We start from the raw sequence: 21530 nt of genomic DNA, 5'->3' as shown, positions 1-21530 counted from the left end.
TCTGTAAGGCCAAATTCTCTTCTACCCTTTGCATTTTTATTCTCTTTCAGGTGTAACTCTCTGAATTACCTCATTAAAGACAGGAAAATAAAGAATTCTCATGATGCCACTTAGATTAATTTTTAGAGTGGATTGTAAAAAATGGGTTGTTCTCACCTTCCAATCCTAGGGGTTTTGGAGAAGAATTCAATGATAGTAACAATCAGCTATGGTTTTGTTTTCAAAACCTTAATTTTATGCTTCTGCTCTCCTCTGTCCACAAAATGAAAGACTTCCCTGCTCTATATTATTTCTTACAAGCGATTAAATACTCACGAGATCAATAGTTAGCAACTTCAAGAATAGACAAATACCATCCATATTCTTCAACTGTTATAAAACCAGAGGAAAGCTCTGTTTTTTCTTGACAATGAAATCCTTTCTTCCCCCCTTCCTTCTATTCTTTTTAATTAATGAAAAAGTAGCAGAACTGCTTAATGGTAACCAAACAGTCTTTCCCTAACAGAAAGAAACAGATGGAGACTGAAGAGATGTGATTACCTGCATAAAAATATAACTTTCTGAAAGAAGTTAAATTAAAAGGACCACCGTACTATATCACGTGAAAGCTCAGTTTCTCCATATCTAACACAAAAGCATATTCCTATACTCTAAAAATATTCCTAAAATAACATACATTTCTTTAATGCAATGGAACAAAAAAAAGAATACTGTACATACAGCAAAGAAAAGCAACGTGTACCAACAAGGGTACAAATTGGTGGCTGAGATTGCAAACAAAGAGTCGCGTCCAGTATGAGGTAAACTGTTAATGAAGACTTACCTCCAGAAACTGGGGCATCCATGAAAACAGCTCCCATTTTTTCAACTGCTTTGGCTAATTCTTTTGAAACTGCAGGGTCTATAGTACTGGAATCTATTAGCAATGAGCCTTTCTTCACTTTCCTAAAATAAAGATTAATTATTAAGTATTTGTTGCACAAGATATCTGCAACTATTACCATGGCACTGGCTTTCCTCAGCATGATAGATGTACAGTCATTTTTTGGTACACTAATAAACACAAAGTTTTAAACTCTATTGAGCAAGATCTGCTCAGTATGTATACTCCTGAGTATGTATACTGCACAATTTTGAATGACTCAAAACACAATAAAACCTGAACAGAAAAAAGGATGTTCTTCCTAAACATGATTATAAAAAAATTACACAAAAAGGGTGCACTAGGAAAACCTGCCATCATGCAAGTTTGAGGAGTATGTCATATACAGATCATCTAAGATGCATTCTAAGCAACTGAACTAAATGTTGATGCAGCCTAAAATTTCATATCTATAGAAAGAAAATTGTATTGTTATATATACAATATCTTAAGTTCTTATCAGAATAGCCTGACTGCATTTTTAATCGTTGCTACAATTTATTCTACATAAAGATCATAACTAACACCACAAAAGCCCACTGCAGATTTAAAGCGAAGCATGGAGAAAAATGTTAAGTTTTCCCACTGATAGCTAGTGAATTTAGACAGAAGAATTGTATCCCAAAGTGTGGAACACAAGAAGTTGTATATGTGTTTAAAAAAATGCAATTTAAGTAAATTTTTTTAATGCCCTCAACAATAAAAAAAGATTATGTTTTTATCCCTCTTTCCATTCAATTGCACCGTGATTTAATATCCACTGGAACCAGCAAACACCAGGAAAACAAACAACATAATTTTTCAGTCATAAAAAGCTGAGTAATTTAAAGCTACACATGACAGATGAAGAGCCTGCACCTTGCGTGCTGTTGGCAGTACAGTGAATTTCACTGAATCGAATTACCTAGATAGCGGGAAATAGTCTCTCAATATATACATACAGTTGTGGACCCCACTGTAGCTCCAGACTCAAATAGTGCCACATACACAGAACTTGTCCTTTTTCACAGAAGGGATCAGCTGCCGCAGTTAAGTTTGCAAACGAAAGCCAGTGTGGCAGAATCAATACTACATCATCTCCCCTTATGTTCAGAACAAGGAGCAATGGCACAGGCTCCTTGGTAACAAAGCAAGATGACTAAGTTAACCCTTAAACACTCCAGAGCATCGATGTTTTCTTCAGGAAAGCTTAAAAAGCTTCAGAAAATGATCAAAGTCAAACCAGTCACCAAGGACCAGGTCACTCAGAGTGACAATTAACCACTACTGTCAAATTACACTTTTGAATACGGAGGCTGAGAAACCGCAGCAGCACAGAACTGCTTTCCACATCCTCTGTTCCCCGCAGTATTTTCCACATCTAGGTACTCAAATGATTAACTGGCGGTATTATATCAGTAAGTACTGCCAATCGGTCTTCAAAGCACTGCCATCGTGGATACAATTCTCCCACAGCTGTTTACCCAGCTTTGTGGGACTGATCCAATTACCCTTCTTCCCTGAAGGGTCTAAGCCACGGATACTTAGATCTGCTCAGTCCTACTTTGTGGGGAATTAAACTATGGACAGTAAGGGAAGGAAGCAACTATTATTTTCTATGGAAGGAGAATAGAAAATCCCTCTCCTCTATTTCATTTTCTAATCACTGCACCTTAATATTGCCTACAATCATCAGTTTTAGACCATCTACTGTAATTCTGTCTGCTGTATGTTTCTTCCTCTACATTATTAACCTGGATAGCAGTAAAATCCTACATGATCCTCAAAGGTATTCAGTAGCCTTGGTCAGCCTGCTAGAAGCAGTGCACATGTCGCCAGAAGAGCCTTTTAAACACTATTTATTTTTAATTTGGCAAGTCCAAAAACTCTGAGTATTAGAATTCTGCAAACTATGTATTTTTGGCTCAGTGGAAATCCCTCTGCAAAAGTTAGAAAAAACTGTTTCAGATTAAACAGACTCTTTAGAGATTTTCTTGTGTAATAAACAGATAATAAGAGTAGAAATCAATAATGCCTTGTCAGCTATTCTATGTTAATGCACTTTAATATTATGAGACACAATGGCATCTCTTCAGAACATTTCAGTTATAGGATTTCAAGTTAAAGAAACAAGTATTTGAGCAAATAATTGTTGCCAGCAAATATTGTAGTTATACTTGTCTGTGGTCCATTACATTACAGTAAAAGAAACATGCAACTGAAAAGGTAGATAATAGTTAAGTTGTCTCAAATTCACATAAATTATGATTCTACTGAAAATAAAATTAAGACTTTAGCCAAAAGCAAGCATAGCTTAAGAGAACTCATGTAATTAGAAATATCAATAGTGACAAAACAGAGGAGAACATCAAGTTAAGTGCCCTGAAGGCACAGCAAGAGTTACAGCAACAGCGATCATTTGACAAACTGTGTAACACAGCCTTGATTAGGAGTGGGAATTCTCCAGACTACGGCAAATTCTTACTTTAGAATTCCATTTGCTCCTGTGTAAACTTCTATCGCATTGGGACTAGAAGGCAGCATGGTAATAATTCTGTCTGCTCTTTCTGCTACATCTGCTGGGGAATCTGTTACCTTTTAAAGAAAAAAAAAGTTATATAAGCTTACATTTTCTGAAAAAGAAATGTCAACCATGTTTGCTGAGTTTGTTTTTAGTATTTGCAGGTCACTGATCACAACTAAGCTAGGTAAAAAATTAGAACACAAGACAAACTCTGCCCTCCTAATGGAAACGTCAATTAATTGGATCCAGCAACAGAAAAATAAAAAAAATTGAAAAGGATGTCATGTCACCGGAGTTCCTCCAGAACATCCATCAATGGGGATGCTTGCATTCCATCAATCCATCCATGAATCTTCAATTCATTATAAACCATGCATCTATACAAAATATCGCTCTACAATGTTTTTAAGGAGGGACAACACTAAGGATGACAAAAATCTCACTCTTTTCCTTGGCTTATATACAGCATTGGAAGAGAGAAAGACTGAGGAAAAAAGAAAAAAAGGCTTAATGCATCTGTGAGCCTCCCCTTAAAAAATCATCAGATAAACTAACTGATGATTCTCACAATAATATGGCTGACATTTTCAAAAAAAGAAAATTATCAGCTCAAGCATACTTCACCAAAAATGTCTGAGTAAGTTTCAAAATACATTGTTAGCTATTTGTTGTTAAATAAACATACCTAACTTACCGTCCCCAACTCATTCTCAGAGGCAGGCAGTATGGTATTTAAGATCCGCACACAGCAAGTGAAATACTGACAGCTGAAGTACTGAGTTTTGCCAATGAACTCAAAGAACACAGAGTTTTACCCATAAGGCATTTTTGTCCAATGCTAGTTTTAAATAATTCATTTCTTTAAAAAATGCATTGTTAATACATTCATAGCTCAGGGAAAATAGCAACAAAAAACTACAGCTTATTCTTTTATCTTTAGCCCACGAGGATCAAATCTGATTTCACTCATTCAGGTAGTTTTACTGAAAGGAATTAGGTTCCAAGCCGGAAGCAAGATGAGCAGAAAGCAGACTTTGTTTGTAGATAGGGCTTGTAGTATTTATTTTCCAGTTATTGCTGAATGATGAAGAGAAACCTTAATATTACAATGATCTATTCTGCTAGATATATCATATGCTTCGGGTTTTTAAACTTCAAGAAATGTCTTAAGCAAAATTTTATATGCAGTTATTAGTCAGTGTGAATAAATTAGAATTTCCATATTGCATGGCTTTAGGGTTAAAGAAATTGCAGTTTAACAGCTACCTCAAAAATAGGTTCCTTTCCATAATGTAGACAAATCAACAAATTGATGACCTCATTTCACCATTCCTTATATATTTTTAACTACAAGCATTTGTTATCATTTTTGTTAGTTTTGATACTAAAGGCACTTATGTAAATATATTATCTTTTTACATACAATGCTTTTATAAGGTCTCAGCATCAAAAAAAGCTGAGAGGTATATACACATTTGTAAGAAATGCTGAATAATATCTTGAAGGATTTCTGGGACACAACATGATAAACTTCTTGATTTCTGTTTTTTTAATTGTTGTAAAATAAGTAAAAGGGAGGACTGTATATATCCATTGAGCGAAGCTCTCAAAAAAAAAGTAAAGAAACTGGCACAGATGGGACTTAGAAACATGCAGGTTTTGTTTTGAAAGAGTAAGTTAATACTACACAAAACATTTGGTATAATGCACAGTTATAAAAGGAAACATACTCTAGTCCAAAGAACAAAGGTTAGGAGGAATAAATGAGGCAATTATAAGCAGAAAAGCTTCTATACCCGCTCAGTTAATTTTATGACTTGCTTCCCAGAGACCAGAGAGCCTAGCTCTTTATATAGGAGTATGACACCTTTGTTTTTCGTTCTGAGTATCTCTGGTTCGGTTCAGTCTCAGTGTATTCTTAGAGGAGAAGAGAGGAAGTAAGTAGCAAAAAAAGTGGGAATTAAAGTGGGAATTGTCATTCTTGGCTTTTTGGTACTGTAACAAATATGATTAATAATCCCAGAGGAAACCTACCTACCTACCTGGTTCAACAAGCAGCATACAAAACTTTTTTTTATTTGGGACTTCCTGTCTCAGAAATAAAGTTGAATGATTTGAATGCTATTAAGAAACATTAAGCATTTGAAATCATTAAGAATGTGTGTAACTTTACAAAATATACCAAATACTAAGTGCTGATTACTAACATAGACCACACTGGCTCAGAGTAGCAGCCCAGCAAGTTCCGTACATGTTATGATACTTGCCAGTTCAAGCAAGCTTTGGGAGACTTTTCTTCACGCTGGTCATTGGTTTATGCCCTTCAATATGCGCATCTGCTCATATTTGTTCCAAAACGCTTCCCTGTTTTTTTCTGTATATTTACGATAAGTCAATTAATAATTCTGCTTGCCTGAAATGTCATTCTCACTGAATACACTGAAGAAAGCTCTATTTTTATGCTGCTTTATGCATCAGATGACTTCAGTAACATTCTCAAACTTCCAAATTTGAGATATGATTCAAAGACATGTACACTGAAGCAAAGTAACTGTGTGACATATATGCACTCTGCTCTGTGAAAAAGAAAGTGGTAACTACGAGAAAGGGGAAAGAGATGGTAAAGTGTGGAGGCAGCCTACTTGCTCACAGCACTGCTCAGTATTCTCCCTTGTTTGTAGCCTTGCAACTTTCTCCAAGTTTCACCTCAAGTGGTTCTATATGCTCCTACTCAGCCAGTTTTTCCCTTACTATTCACCATCACCAGGCAGGTGGCTGCCTCCTGACGTATACTACCTCCCAGCTCTTTACTTCAGGGGCTAAAGAAAGTGGAGTCACAAAATATGCAGACTTATGATCAAACAACCCTCATCCTCCATATACCTTAGTAGTAGCACTGACTTTAAACAACGGACATTTGACAACATTTACTGTCTCTTAGGGGGCATCTTTTCACCTCTGTAAGACTCCTCATGGTCTTACCCTACCAGCCAGACCAAAGAGAAGCAGCCCTTAGAGCCCAATGTTCCTTCTGCAGTAGTTTCTACAAGGCCCCCTGGACCCACAAGTTTCCAAGTCCTGAAAAAAATGTTGGGGTAGGATTTACACCTATAGATCAAGAAGAGGAAGTTATGTTCACATATATTCTTTAAGTGTGTTTTATTTGTATTTAAGCCTACCCATGTATTCTCTTAGTGATTTACAATCTTAAAACATAGTTTTGGCTGTATTTTTAAAAGCATTACAGTTCACCTTTAATATCACATGTTAAGTCTTGCAGTGGATGCCAAGGATTCTATTACTATGGCAATAAACTATCCAAATGGGCAGCCACAGCAAAGAGATCCCACTGCAGAAAATGAATTAAAAATACAACGAATTGTTCAAAACAGACTTCCTTTCTATTTGCCCAGCCTCTTACTCAAGACAGGTCTGGTTCTTGCCTGAGAGTCTCAGCTGCTTTAATAAAATAGAAACAGTAGCTAGGAAAAAAAGCTGAAAAGCTTACTTTCCCACTTAAGGCCAAGATTCTGTAATTATTCAGGGGGAGCTGCAATTAATTATCAACAGATGCACTTTATCATTTTATCTTTTGGGAATCTTGATGTTACCTCGTTATTTAAAACAGCTGCAATTAGCGCCAACAGCTTAGACTATCAAGTCATACAATTCCTCTGTCTAGATCTACCTACGATTTCCTTGCCACTGCTGGAAAATTTCATCCTATTCTCTACACTGTCATCAGAATATTATTTTTGCATTGGTTTCTCCTTACTTGAGTATATTCTTTTGTTTCAGTGTTCTATACACCTATCCATCCAAACACAACTATCTAAACTACTGTAGCTTTGAAGTATGTCAAAAACATTCAAATACATTTCAGACACTTAGAAAAGACAGTCCCAACTGTCTGAGAGACTGAATGGGTTTCTGGGTGTATTAACGGATGAACAAAAGCAACAGCACGGACTGGAACGGGGCCAAGATTTCGCGGGATATATGGCAGGAAGGTAAACCTCCTTAATGTGATCAATTTCCTTCCCTCCTTTTTCCTTTTCATTCCTTCCTCTTCTCTCACCATAACCTTCCTCACCCCCAAGAGAATAAGCACTTAAATAATTAGATTTTTCCCCTGCCTCTGAGGACTGCACCTTGAAGCAGCAGGAAAGCTCATATGTCCCTATAACCCTTACAGCTATGCCAGCAGGAATTTTTAACTAGGGTCATCTAACCTGAAAAGGTCAAAGTAGGAACCAGATGAAAAGCAGCCCACTGGCCATCTTAGACCTGGGGGAGGAGGAAGAAGGAGAAAGGAGGAGGTGAAAGAACAGGCCATCAACCTACTCTCATAAAAAGGGAAAAAAAAAACAGCTAGAGAAGTCCAACAAGGTAGCAATTCTGGCGAACAGCATGAAAATGACTTAGGGTAGACGCATGACTTTGCTCCAAGCGAAACCTCCCAGATTCAGATTGTGTTCACTAAGCTGTTTTAGTTCCGGTTGTGATCTTAACCAAGAAAAAACCAGATTATTTAAAAAATATCGCATGCAAGAACCATTCAATACATACAGTTATTGTTGGAGTAAAGAAAGTTTATTACTATACCTGAGCACCCAAGTCTTGAAATTCTTTGCAAGCTTCTGGGAACACATCATATGCAATAACTGGATATCCATGTTTTACTAGGTTTTTTGCCATAGGATTTCCCATGTTACCCAGCCCAATGAATCCAACTGGGGTTTTGGAAGCCATTGCCCTAGAACACACTGATTTCAAAACAATAAATATCAATATATTTGTATTTTAGAGTAATGCGTAACAATGATGTAACAAAAGCTAGCATGTAATCTGTTTGCACTGATTTAGACAACTTAAATAGTTAAACTTAAAAAGGGCAGAAATGTGATTCCTATTCCACATAATTTAAACCGTAGATTATAGCTCACATTGGGCCACAAATACCATTCCTGAGTGATTTTTTACACAGCAAAGAAAATTATTTTAATTAGGAAAATGTGAACGTTTCAAAAAGTATACTAATAATCAAACTTGAGCAACATCCCTGAAAGCTAAGGTCTGAGTTTCAGTCTGAGAGGAGCTCAAACAGAGACTTAAAATATGCAGGCTTGTCTCTGTTTTGTTATGTGCCTAAATACTAAACTGGAAATGCAAAATCAAATTTTATATCTATTTTACAGACTCCTTATTTGCAACTTTCGTTGCAGCCCTGGGATTTAGCACCTGTTTTCTAGAAATGGACTGAGGCTGCCACTTTATTTCATGCAGCCCCTCACGGATAATAACTGGACTCTCCTGATCCTGCACCCAGATACAAACCACTAACCTAAAAGTAAAAGTCTCAATAATAAATCATTGCCAATTCTTTGAGCGATGTAATCACTTGCACTATAGTTTAAAAGCAAATACTGAAAACTAGAACAAACTAGATTATAAATACAAACCAATGAAGTCTTTACAGGAAAACCCACTGTAATCTATTTGCTGTACTACCAAGGCAGAACTATAAAGCATAATCTACAATCTACAGAAAACACTACAGTTTCAGTCAGTTACTTTTTACAAATAGTTAGCAAGTATCAAATGCTGGACAGTAAGTAGTGTTGCAGGCATCCATCTACTCCAATCACTCTCATCACTCTAAACACTCCTAATCCAAGGGCAGCACAATTTGGCAGTGCCGAGATTTCTTTGCCGATTACGTAAAATAATTTCTCCTTTATGGCAAAGGAAAAAGTTATGCAGAATAAATACAAAGGCATGTGGCAACTAAGTAGCCAGAAACAAGGCTAATTAACTACGGAACTACTGTAACTCTGAAGTGCACATTCAGAAAATGTGCCCAAGCTGTATCTAGATTCTAACAGGTCTCAATGCTTAGCAAAGAATCCTCTCTAGGCCAGTAACACTTGATTAATCATTTTAAAGTCTTTCTGACTTTAAGCTCCTTCTTAGCCAGCAATGGCCATGCTCTTTCATCTGCAGCACTATTTTGGAAGTGCCACATTTAATAAATCAGGTTCATTGAGAGAACTTGGGTCCGGGACAGTTTCCACAGATGCCTGTAGCAATTACATAGTCAGAGAAGTAGCACAACTTAGAAGAAAATTGCACTGGGAAAATGCTTAGTGCAAACTGAGATAAGTCAGGAAAAGAGCATATTGCTTTTTTAAGAAGTGCTAGATGTCAAATCTAGGAAACAACAAAGAGCGTAAAACACCATCATCAGCCATAGTAATCATCTTGGAGTCTTTTCTTCTCATAGTTTCTATGAGGCGGTCTTCCCCAGTACATCACTTACACTAATCTAAAATTGCTCCTCTTGCTAGCCTGAAGCTTCGTGGAAGTTTAAGTCCTGGTTTTCTGCATCTTTCTTTCCCTACCCCTTAATACCAGTGGATCTTATTTACCTTGATCTCAGTAAAGCTTTCAAAACAGCCTCCCCTAGTATCCTGGTAGCCAAACGGGGAAAGTATGCCTTGACTGGACTGCAAGGCTGCTTGATGGAAGAAATATTGTCTGGACTGTTGGGCTTAAACAACAGTGATCAGTCGTTCAAAGACTAGCAACAGTCAGTTATGCGTGATGCTCCTCATGGGTCAATACTGGGCCTGCTGCTGCTTAAAAATTTCATCAGTGACTGTAATGATGGGACATAAGCACCCGCAGCAAGATCACATATGACACCAAACTGGGGGGAATGCACGGCAGGGCTACCATTCAGAAAGACTGGAGAAATGGGCCTCAAGAAGTTCAACAAAGACAAATGTCCTGTACTTGGGGCAGAAGATGTCACTGCAGGCTGAGGATTGGCTAGACAGGTTGCAGCTCTGCAGAAAAGAACCTACGGATTCCTCTAGACAACAAGTTGAGCATGAGTCAGTAGCACCCGTGCAGCAAAAGTTTAATTACATACTGCCCTACATTAGCAAGAGCATACCCAACAAGTCAAAGAAATTGGTGATTCCACTACGCAGCACAATACACAAGAGATGTGGTCAAACTGCAGACAGTGCAGCACACATCGATTAAGATGACTGAGGAGCTGGAGAATATGGCATATCAGCAGAGGCTAAAGGAGCTGTCTTTGCTTAGCCTGGAGAAGCAAAGGCTAATTGCAGTCTTCCACTACCTATAGAGTGGGAGGGAAGAAGAGTTACAGAGCAAATGAAGCCAGATTCTTCACAGAGGTGCACAACAATAGGACATGGGGCAATGGTCAAAAGCTGCAGGAAGGGAAATTCAGGTTGGAAATAAGAAAAGCATCCCTGATGAGGAGAAAAGTTCTGCACTGGAACACACTGCACAGAGAAGTGGTGGAAATTCCATCCTTGGAGCAATCCTGGAGCACCCTGAGCAATCTGATCTAGCTTTAAAGTTAGCCCTGCTTCCAAACCTCAGTTTTCTTTGTTTCTGTGAATTCCAAGTAACCTCATCAGAAGCATAAATCTGGCTACCATATCTAGGCTCATTCTTGTAGACTCTTCACTTTTATCCTGATCTCTTCTTTTCTCACACCATCTCATGGACAATTAATCAGTACCTCAAACTAAACATCAAGAAATATCTTAATCATCTTCAGAAAACTTTCTTGATACCTTTTTTCTATATCACTAGCAGTGATGCCTGTCACTCATGCCTATAGCCTACAAGACCCATCCATGATTTGCTTAAATCTCATTGATTCCTCTTTCATATCTGAGATCTCAGCTACTTCAGAACCTGGCCACCTGCCTCAACTTAACAGATATAATCTTGCCTTGATCTCCATGGAAATTCTGGGAATTGAGAAGGACATTTTGCCCACACTTTCTGTCACTCCATCTCTGCATCTTGCTTTTCTCTACCATTTCACATAAGACTGCTTTGCTTTGATGACTTTTCATTGCTATCATCACATCTTAGTATTAAGACATCAATTGGTAATTGGACTGCAATGACAGGCCTATTGCCAACAAGCATTTCGGTTACTTCTCTAAGGCAACTCTTCACAATGTAAATATCCACGAAACTAACTCGTTCTTCTGCTATAAGGTCTTCCTTCAAAGTCTTCATTTCTTAGTATCCCCAGAAGGCATAGCAACAGTTAGGCTGGAATACGAGCCAACATGCTGATTGGTATTACTAGTTTTGTGTCACTGTATTCTATTATTTCCCCTTTTGTCTGTCTCTGTTGATTTTCTCTTGTCTTAGGTCATGAATCAGGGACCATTTTCTGTTCTGTGCTAACTAGAGCATATTCAAATCCACAGGAATTGGGACCTGTTAGAGAAATAGTCCAATTCCTAAGTCAGTTTCTGACGACTTAGTTTGGCTCAACTTCTCAAAGCCCAGTTTTAAATTAGCCACTTTAAAATGATATAATTCGATTAACACTTCGAAAAACCTCAAGATGCCCAGGTACTCAAATATAGGAAAACTCCTTTAAAGGACTGATGAAATTAGCTCACAGATATACCTAATAGAGCTGATTTCAATTAAATTTGAATCAATTGCATTTAGAATCATGGCATATTTTTTAATGACTACTTAAGACAGTGGGGGTTTGCCAAACAGAGGATGTTTAAGAAGACACGATTTTTCACATCTTCATATTAGACGAAACTCCACAGGTGCTATCATGGAAAGTGATGTCCAGCTTGAATATCTAGGCACTGTTTACCATTTGATACATGGCACAGGCTCGGTTTTGAAATAACTGTATAATTCAAACATATAAGGATTGATATTCTGCAAACCCACATACACGTACGCTTAACTGATCTCATCAATTGTATAAGCATTTGCAGAAACTGTCCCTGTGGTATTGAGTCCATTTTACTTCAACCATAAAATCTACAGTAACCTGCTGCAATCACATGGCTGGAAGAATGCCCAGTCCACATTCAACTTCCAACAGAGGGCAGAACATCAGAAATAGAAGCAATAGAAGCTACTTTTAAAATAATCACTGATACCATGTGCAACTAATTCTCCTTCACTGGGAACAGAACCAGCAGCATAGGTTAATCTACAGATCAAGTTAATTGTGAGCAAAACCAGCTACAGCTACACTGACTCCATAGAATTTTGGCTTTTCCCAGGAGATTCTTCCTTATTCTTTTGAGGGAACATGTACTCGCAGAGCCCCATGCCTATGAAGACTCCATTGATGAGGACGATCGATTTATGACCCTCTTGCCATTTTGGGGGCTTATAGACAATATTGATAAAAATGTTTTGCTTTGAAATGTCAGCCTACAATAGAAACACTTGATCTAATCGTCAGTTTCATGAGAACTTTACCTTTAAAATAATTTAACTAAAAAATCAGCAAGAGTTTATGAATCTCTGAATACATTTTCTTGAACAAAATACATCCATTAAGAGAGTAAATTTAAAAATGCGTAGATTGCAATCCTGTCCTTAGAATACCTGGCCTGTCGATGACCTAAAACTTGTCTTTTCAAGCTTCTATGTAGGGATACTAAAAGCAATTTTCTTTTTAACCTGAACGATGATAGCTACAAGTTTAGATCATTTCAGATGTTTACATTTCATTTTACACTATTTTACACTTACAGCTTCAAGAATTTCAGCTCCAGTGGTGCCTTGAATTCACTGCAAATACTAGACTGCACACACACTATAATACGCAGTATAGAGGACATCTCTTTGTATTCAAACAAAAAGTTGGATAGGGCCACAGACAGTAGAGCTGGAAAAGGTCCAATATGCTTGTACTCTGAAGGAAAGCATAGTCTAACTGGCCAAGAACAGGACTGAGAAACCAGTAACTCTCAAATTGTAATCTCAACTATATTACTTACTTTTTGGCTTTATAAAATCTATTTTGAACAGAATGCCTAGCTCCTGGGATGGGATCCCTAGCTCCACAGTCAAATGAAACTGATAAATCTGGCACAAGGGATAATAGCCCCCATATTCCTCTCCTATATGAATTTCCTAATCAGAGTGGTTGCAAGTCATATTAATATTCTTGATCTCTCTGGATCAGTGAATCTTGAGCTCTTTTCCAACCCAGTAGGTGAGATTTAACAGGAGCATAGGAAGATGCCCAGAGGAAGCTCAACTGCTGAAGTTGCTGGTTTTGCTCAGGGCTTTATGAGAAAGTACAGTTGCATATGAAGTAACTTGACAAGGAGAGTGAAACATGATGACAATTCGAGCCACTAAATGAAGGATTTTGCCACTGAGTTAGCATCTTACGTTCTCGTACAAGTACAACAGAACACACGATCCCTTTCCTCCTTCCTGCTTTGAAAAAAAGGATCAGAGAGAGCTTCTGTGTTTTATGCAGACTTCTCTATGGAAACTCATAAAACCTCTACTGAACTAGATCCTGGAGGGAACTAGATGGAGAAACATAGAAGTTAGAGAGGCCTGCTGTACAAGGGCAGAACCAGGTCTTTCTGCTCCTAGAAGCTTTTGCCAATGGAATTTAAATTGCCCCAGGGTCATAGGCTTTTAAAGGTTATGCAACGATTTTGAGAACTGCACTCTGCCAAAATCATAATTTAAGAAGATTACAAGACTCTAAATTTGGCCATCTTTACATTGAAAACATCCCACTTGCCTTTCCTTGCCTCTGTAAAGGTCTGCTGACGAAAAACAGACATGCTATCTTGTAACAGTCAGTGTCTTCTTACCTCATTTTTCTTATCTGTAGCTATATCTCATTAAACATTTGCTAATACATTAAAGACAAAAACATGTAGTATGTACTTTTCACCTAAAAAGAATATCAAGTGTACCTCTGATCCCTTAATTAAGTAATGTGCTGGACTTTACAGCAGCAAGTCTTTCTGTCATAATCCTTGTTTAGTAATTAATGCTTCTCTGCATCAGAGCATGGAATCATTCGACAACTCAAACACAGCTCCTGCATCAACAAAAGTACTATTTAACTATTAACTGAATGGGTCTCTACTACTCATCCAAAACTATTTGTAAGGACATTTTAGTTCTTTAGCAGGGTACTGTCTTCTTTGATGAACAGCTCCCTCAGCTGATGAATCTTCATTCACCAGAAAATCTTCCTTTCTCAGCCACGATACCTCATTAACCCCCCCTTCATTCTCCCTGGCAGTCCCCAGGAAGGACTTCTCCACATCCATCAAAAATGTATTTTTAAGTAAGGTCATATACATCCTCTCCATGAAGCACCTTTGCCAGTGACTGCCAACTGCAGATCACAAGACTACATGGTCTCTATCCAACTTGCTAATACACAAACATACATACCCAAGATGCTCCTTCAAAATCTGCCCTCAGCTATTTGATGATTTAATAGCCTCTGGTATAAACATACAGAAGAAACAATCCATCATGGTCTGCGCCAGCTGCAAAGAGCAACTGACCAAGTAACTAAGGAGCATTCAATAAGTGAACAAAGACAGCCCACTCGCTAACCAAGCTGTGGTGTTGGACAGCTCTCAGAGCTGGCAGAATTCCTTCACTAGGATGGTGTTTCATTCAGAATGACAGCTGATGAAATCACTACTCAAAGGACAACTTTGAGACTACTCAAAACTAAAGAAAAGGACCTAATAAATGCATTAGAGATGGGGAAACCTCGACATATAACTAAGCAGTAGAGCTTAGCAGTTAAGAAGGCTTAATGCTTAGACCTTCATCCCATAAACACTCAGAGTCAACAGGACTTTCAGCGCAATCACTATTGACTAAGTAAGTCAGAGCTTAAATGCTGTGGATGACATTCTGTTCTGTGGAAGTTTCTTGGGAAAGTCACAATTTCTCCTTAGACTTAGTCACAGTTTCTCCCTCAGGTCTTCAGGCAAAGACAAATTAAATTTTTCAACTTTAAGGGCCAGTGTAGTGTTTTGGGTTGCTTTTCACACCAAGAAACGAGATCCCTTCCATCTTCTCTATATTAAACATGACCATTGGAATATTGACCAAGACAGTGGATTTCAAAGCCCTTACAGAAATATCTGACAGCGACCATACACAGAAAGCTACTGCTTTCAATTGTGGTATCACAAAAGGTACTAAATACACAAACAGGACGCCTGTATTTAACTTTACTAGCATGTGACCAATATGCCTGCTGCACCTGAGCTATTACTTAGCACAACACCAGAGCTGCAACTATAAAAAAATCATGCATTAGTGGAAGAGAGACAGTCAAGCAAAAATAGTACTGAAAGCTAATTTCAAAATTAAGTGTCAAACACTTTTCATTCATCAGTTTAAATGAGGTTTAAAGGGAAATTACAATTTTAAAGAAGTTACTTACTTAGAAGTAATTAATTCCTGAAACCCTTTATTAAGTGTTAAGATTTTAGAATCATATACCATTTAAAATAATATATTTCTTCCACTTCACTAGTTGAAAAGTCTTCACCTATTTGTCTGTTTGGAGCCTAACTGTACAGTAACATACATGAGCAACAGACTGCTATTGAAATGCCATTGAAAAGACCACTGAAAATACATTTTCAATTATCTACTTAAGCAGGTAAAATACTTGGAAACAGTAGCATGATTTCCAAGTTAGAAAAGGGAGAAGGTTTGGGCTCCAGTTCTGCAAGTACACTCTTCGTTCACTTGCACCGACAGGACATTTAAAGGTGTTTGCTCCTTCCAGCGCCCATGAATCAACCATATGTGCGAGTGAGTGCCTGCAGAGCTGGAACAGGAGGAAGTGCCGCTGGATTCACCTTCAGTTTAAGGAAAATAATCGGATACAATGATTGAGAGGGTTGAACTGCCCAAATCTAGGCGACAGGTACCGCTAACATGTCACTGGTGCCACAGGAAACGCTTGTGGGCTCTGCTAATTTCCAGGCATGCTATTGTAAGCAAAAGAGTGAAAACACTTATTGAGCTAAGCCACTCCGAAGCCCCGGTACAGCCTCAAATAACGCGGCGGTGGGAGCCGCTTCGCGGGAGCGCGCCGTGCCAGCGATGCCCCCCCAGCGCTCCCCCGGGGGGTCCCTCACCGGGGGCGCAGCACGGCAGGGCGACTCCGGGGCCCGCTAGGCGCGGGGCCGGGCCCGTCGGGCGCGGAGGGCCCGCGGCCGCCAAGGGCAGCGCGGTAGCAGCGCTCCCCGGCCGAGCCCCTGGAAAGGCCCGGCCTTTCCCCGCCCGGCGACGACCGCCCGGCGGTCAGAGCGGAGCCGCTCGAGCCGAGGGGAGGGGCAGCTCCTTACCCATCGCCGCGCGGGCGGCACGCACCCGCCTGTGCCAGCGCCACCAGCCCGCAGGTCCCCCGAGCACCACAGCCGCGGCCATGCTGCGCCCCCGCGCCGAGTGACCTCCGGCCAGCCGCCACCCGCCCCGGCACCTCCCCGCCCGCCGCTGCCGCCGCCCGCCCGCCACCGCCCGCGCGCTGCGAGCGGCAGCTGCGGCAGCCAACCACAGACGCTCCTTGGCGGGACCCAGCCAATGGGAGCGCACAGTCTTCTCCGCGCGGCCGGCGGCCCCGCCCACCACCCCGTGACGGATGGGGCCGGCCCCGCTGCCCGCGCCCGGAGCGCGGAGCGGGGTGGGGCGGGGGCCGGGCAGGCGCTGGGGCACCTTATTGGGGCAGCGGAGCTGGCGGCGGGGCGGTGGGTAACCGTATCCCGCTGCCTGCGGCTCCCCCGGGGGAGGTGTTTCCTTCCAGCCCTCCTTCTTGCCTGCGCCTGCCCGCTGCGGCCTCCCCTTCCTGCGTCGCCCCCGGGAGGGCCGTTTGGCTGAGGGGAGAGACGGAGGGAGGGAAGGCAGAGCCGGGTTTTTAGCCGAGGCGGTTTGTGGGACGCGCGGCACGGCGTGGGGCCCCGCCGGCCCCGGCCCTGTGAGGGCCGAGGTACCCGCAGCATGGCGCAAACGGCGCCCTCGCGGTGAGGGGAAAGGCCGCGCTGTACTGGTTTTGCCTTGTCAGATGGCAAATGAGCGTTGGAGCTTATGACTGGCTTCATCCTGCCCAGAGCGCAGTTCCCGAAGGCCTGACAGAGGGTTTATGAACATGGATTAGATTTGTGTTTGAACAAGCCATTAAGAGCTGTTCTGCTCACCCACAGTGTAGCACCTGACAGGACTCTGAGACCTTGCTGGCAGTCCGGGGAGAGCTTCAGGCCCTTCGGGGGTGTAAGGGAGCAGGCCAGGCTCTGAGGGAGGGCAGGCTGGAGGCAGGCGAATGCTGCCTCCTCAGAGAAAGGCTTCAGCTCCAGTCCTGCAACTGCCATGTTTCTCCCTCATGAACAAAACAGTTAATTTCTCGATAGCAAAAACTTGCCTTAATTTGTTGTGGAGGAATGGTGGGTACTCCCTCAGTCATTAGGTTACTCTCGCTAGGTCAGAGCTTTTTTTGTAGCTGTTATGTAGTAGTATTTACAGACTTTCGGGAGAATGTAGTCACCAGGAATAGATCTCAGGTCTCTCTATTCACTCCGTTACATGTTAGCACTGAAAGAATAGGCTTGATATAGAATCATAGAATGGTTTGGGTTGGAAAGGATCTTTTAAGGTCATCTAGTCCAACATCCCTGCAGTGAGCAGGGATATCTTCAACTAGATCAGGTTGCTGAGAGCCCTGTCCAGCCTGACCTTGAATGTTTCCAGGGATGGGGCATCTACCACCTCTCTGGGCAACCTGTTCCAGTGTTTCACCACCCTCATTGTAAAAAATATCTTCCTTATATCTAGTCTAAATCTACCCTCTTTTAGTTTAAAACCATTACCCCTTCTCCTGTCGCAACAGGCCCTGCTAAAAAGGTTGTCCCCATCTTATAAGCCCCCTTTAAATACTGAAAGGCTGCAATAAGGTCTCCCCGAAGCCTTCTCTTCTCCAGGCTGAATAACCCCAACTCTTTCAGCCTTTCTCCATAGGAGAGGTGTTCCACCCCCCTGGTCATTTTCATGGCCTTCCTCTGGACCCGCTCCAACAGGTCTATGTCTTTCTTGTGCTTCCATATATGAGCTTGGCTCTTCTATCAGTACCACACTATATTTTTGTTTATTTGCCCCTATAAAGCAGTGGATGATACACAGTTAAATTAACCCAGCTCAACATAAAGGAATTTTGTGGGCAGTGAAGGCGGCTGTGGTTATATAGTAGCTTCACTCTGGCATGAGTGAGTGCTACCACTCAACAGGCTGATCTCATACTGTCACCCAGTTGCTTCTGTCTCTCATTGCCTCTCAGCTGAGCACTAAGAGTATGACTTGAGAAGGAAAAAAGATTTCTGCAGCTAAAGCCATGGAGAGAGACACACAAAACCACAAACCCTTTAATTTGCTAGCACTTTGCAAAACATTTGAAGCCCCAGAGGCTCATATATACCAATATTTTCATAAGCTCAATTGTGTCTTCCACCATGTCATTTGCAGTGTGCCAAGTGAATGAAGCTACTGAGCTATGTTTAGTTTTCTCCTCAGTGGTGACGAGGTTGACAACCATCTTGAGCACAAATTTTGTTGGGATGAGAAGTGGTGATTCCTCATTGATGCAGCTATGCTGGCAAAAATCTCTACTGTAGTCCAAATAAGGTCTTTGGAAGACATTAAAACCTGAATTTTACATGTAATCACACAGAACTTTGAAAACATGGTTTCTTTGCCTTCCAGCCTGATTCTTCACTGCCTTGCATTGTCAGAGGCATTGTCCCTTTTCCAACTGGCTGTAGACTCCTATCAAGTCTGAACTGAGTTAGAAAAGTAATTAATTTTATTTTTTTGAGGGGTTAAGAATAGACAAGTGGATCAAGTGAAGAGTCGAATGTTACACTCAGTGTGGTCCTTGCATTCAGATTTTTAACTCTCATTACAATGCGCAGCTTTACCTGCATAGCTGCATCTTTCTCTAGACCTTTATCATGTCTAAGAGGGTTTTATTTGTGTAGGTATAAATAAAGAATTCTTTGTTTAAAAGGTATATGAGGAGAATTTCACCTTGTACGAGCATAATAAAAATACATACAATCACTTCCAAACAAAGCATGAGAAACTGGAAAAAAGAGTGTCCTATTGATAAAAGTGTAGTAGACTTAGCCTTATATTGCTTTGCCAACACACCTGTGAATAAACTCTATTGTTACAGACATGTCCACTGTTATCTTACTATAGTTTTCACATTGCTTTTGTACAGAACATGTCTGTACAGCCAGATGAAATACCTGAGATTAGATTAAATGGAATCTCTGCTCACATAATGAACACTGATACAACTGATACTAGTAGTTTCGTACTTCTAAGGCAGCCAAGTATGGGAAGGAAGCATTTGCAGGACTAGATGGTGTAGGGCTACTATACTGCACAGCATTTGCAGGAGAAAGGAGAAAATGAAATTAATAGTGTTACTGTGGTTTTTATTTTCTCCAAAATGCCCTCTAGCGATGTTTGAACTTTTAGTAGGTTTATAGTAAAGTTAGCTCATTTTGTTAAAAATAATTTTACCTTTCGTAAAAGTTTATCTCACTATAAATTAAGCCTTCCTAGTTAATTTTGTTTTGTGTGTTTCTTATTTCTTTGCCAACCTAATCATATTCTTTCCACACAAAATGAAGAAAAAAGCTTAGTTAACTTCAAAATACTTTTGTTTTAAGTAAGTAGCCATGAAAGCTTTTACTTGTATTAAAACCCAGGATAAAAATGTTCTGTTTTTTTTCCAACAAAGTAGCAGTATCTCCTTACTCACACCTAGTAAGATAGTGTTTCATAAAGATTTGTATGTGATGATTTCTGAAATTGTTAACTAGTTAAAATGCAAATAAAATAGTATTCGTATATCTTGGTTCTACAAATTATTATTTTTTCCTTGTGTTAAAAATGGGGATACATACCTCATTTGTGTGCATACAACCCCTACTTTTTAAAGTAAAATGCTTTAAAGTAAGGCGAGTAAAGTCTAAAATTGTCTAAAAAAATAAATTCATTAGATATTTTAAAATATCTTGAAGTGCCAAAAAAGCTTTCCAGAAATCAGTGATTACACTGCAAACATGCCACAAAGGGGAACTGTTAACAAGTGTGCCTTTGCCAATGGTAGGAAGATTGCCAACATCTAATTGGCTTTAAAGTTTTGTTCTATCAATGGTGTACTGTATCTTAAAAGCAGTAATGCCAGCCTTATGATTTAGGCATGAAATGGGACTTCAAAATATCTGACTGATTATGGCAGGAAGGAACTATTTTCTTAAGGAAAACTTGCTAGCCTACTTATTGCTCTTGTGTAAGTAGAGTTCATTTTGTACAATACAGCAAAACGAACAGCATAAAAATTACATATGAGAATGTAGTAAAGTAGTAAATGTAGAATTGGTATGTATCTGTTTTCATTGGCAGATCTTATAGCGCTTCATGAAAAAGAGTATAGATGTCATTACAAGAACCCATCTTCTAGCTGCCAAACCCATTTAAGTCATTGTTGCTTCACAAACCTAGGCATACCTGGAGGGCCCCCCAGTCAGACCAGTCAGTTCAATTGCTTTTTGACAGCTTTCTATATGGGACCTGTGAAATGAGCAGGATTTAAAAAAAATCCCCACTGCTTTTGCCCCGGCTGCTCATCCCCATCCTTGCATTACAATTTACGTCCCTCTCAGGTATGCCGATATAACTATTGTTAAACCACATCCTTTCACTCATCTGTTTTACAGTCTGCCCCAACAAATGCTTGCACTGGCGCACACCGGTTCCTCATTCTGTAGGGACTGAACGGGCCGAGCTGGAATGAAGGAGTGGGACAGAAAGCTCCTAAATCAGCTCCTAAAGTACTGGCTATTGGTAACGTAAAACCAAATTCTTGGTCGTGGGAAGACTAATGAGGTTCCCAGTGTCAGGTAACACGTCAGTGACAGAAAAGGGAAAGAAAATGCAACTTTCTTGACTCTCATTATCATATAACCATGTCATACTCATTACCATTATTACCATGTTCATTAAGCCACGTTGCCTTGCTATTATTAACGCATAGTTACCATCTCATCTTGCTTTGTAGACTGCTGCTGGCACATTTCTGTAGGATCTGAGAAATGTGGAGAAAAAGATACAGCACCTTTATACTGCATGGTCCTGTATCCCTGTATCCAAGCTTGTTAGATCATCAAAAACTTGTGTATATCGTTACCCAATGAATGCTTA

General features: G+C 40.2%; 1 protein-coding gene across 2 annotated transcripts in view; it reads right to left on the bottom strand.

Annotated features, from left to right (window-relative positions):
- HIBADH (3-hydroxyisobutyrate dehydrogenase) overlaps window positions 1-20870 on the bottom strand; it is a 90444-nt gene extending 69574 nt beyond the window's left edge. The window contains exons 1-4 of one of the 2 annotated variants that reach the window (XM_075143503.1): window positions 20838-20870; window positions 8031-8191; window positions 3387-3496; window positions 824-945 (exon numbers count right to left, since the gene is read on the bottom strand). In XM_075143503.1, coding sequence (XP_074999604.1) covers window positions 824-945; window positions 3387-3496; window positions 8031-8177 — 379 coding nt within the window. In that variant the 5' untranslated portion in view covers window positions 8178-8191; window positions 20838-20870. Of the gene's footprint in view, window positions 1-823; window positions 946-3386; window positions 3497-8030; window positions 8192-16618; window positions 16757-20837 lie in introns of those variants that run through there. The other variant, XM_075143502.1, reaches the window with a different exon arrangement.
- Between the last annotated feature and the right edge of the window lie 660 nt (window positions 20871-21530).

Source organism: Calonectris borealis, chromosome 2, assembly GCF_964195595.1.
Source record: "Calonectris borealis chromosome 2, bCalBor7.hap1.2, whole genome shotgun sequence".
In the NCBI taxonomy this organism is placed as follows: domain Eukaryota; kingdom Metazoa; phylum Chordata; class Aves; order Procellariiformes; family Procellariidae; genus Calonectris; species Calonectris borealis.
Note: the sequence above shows the minus strand (reverse complement) of the source record. Positions and strands in the feature narration are given on the sequence as shown.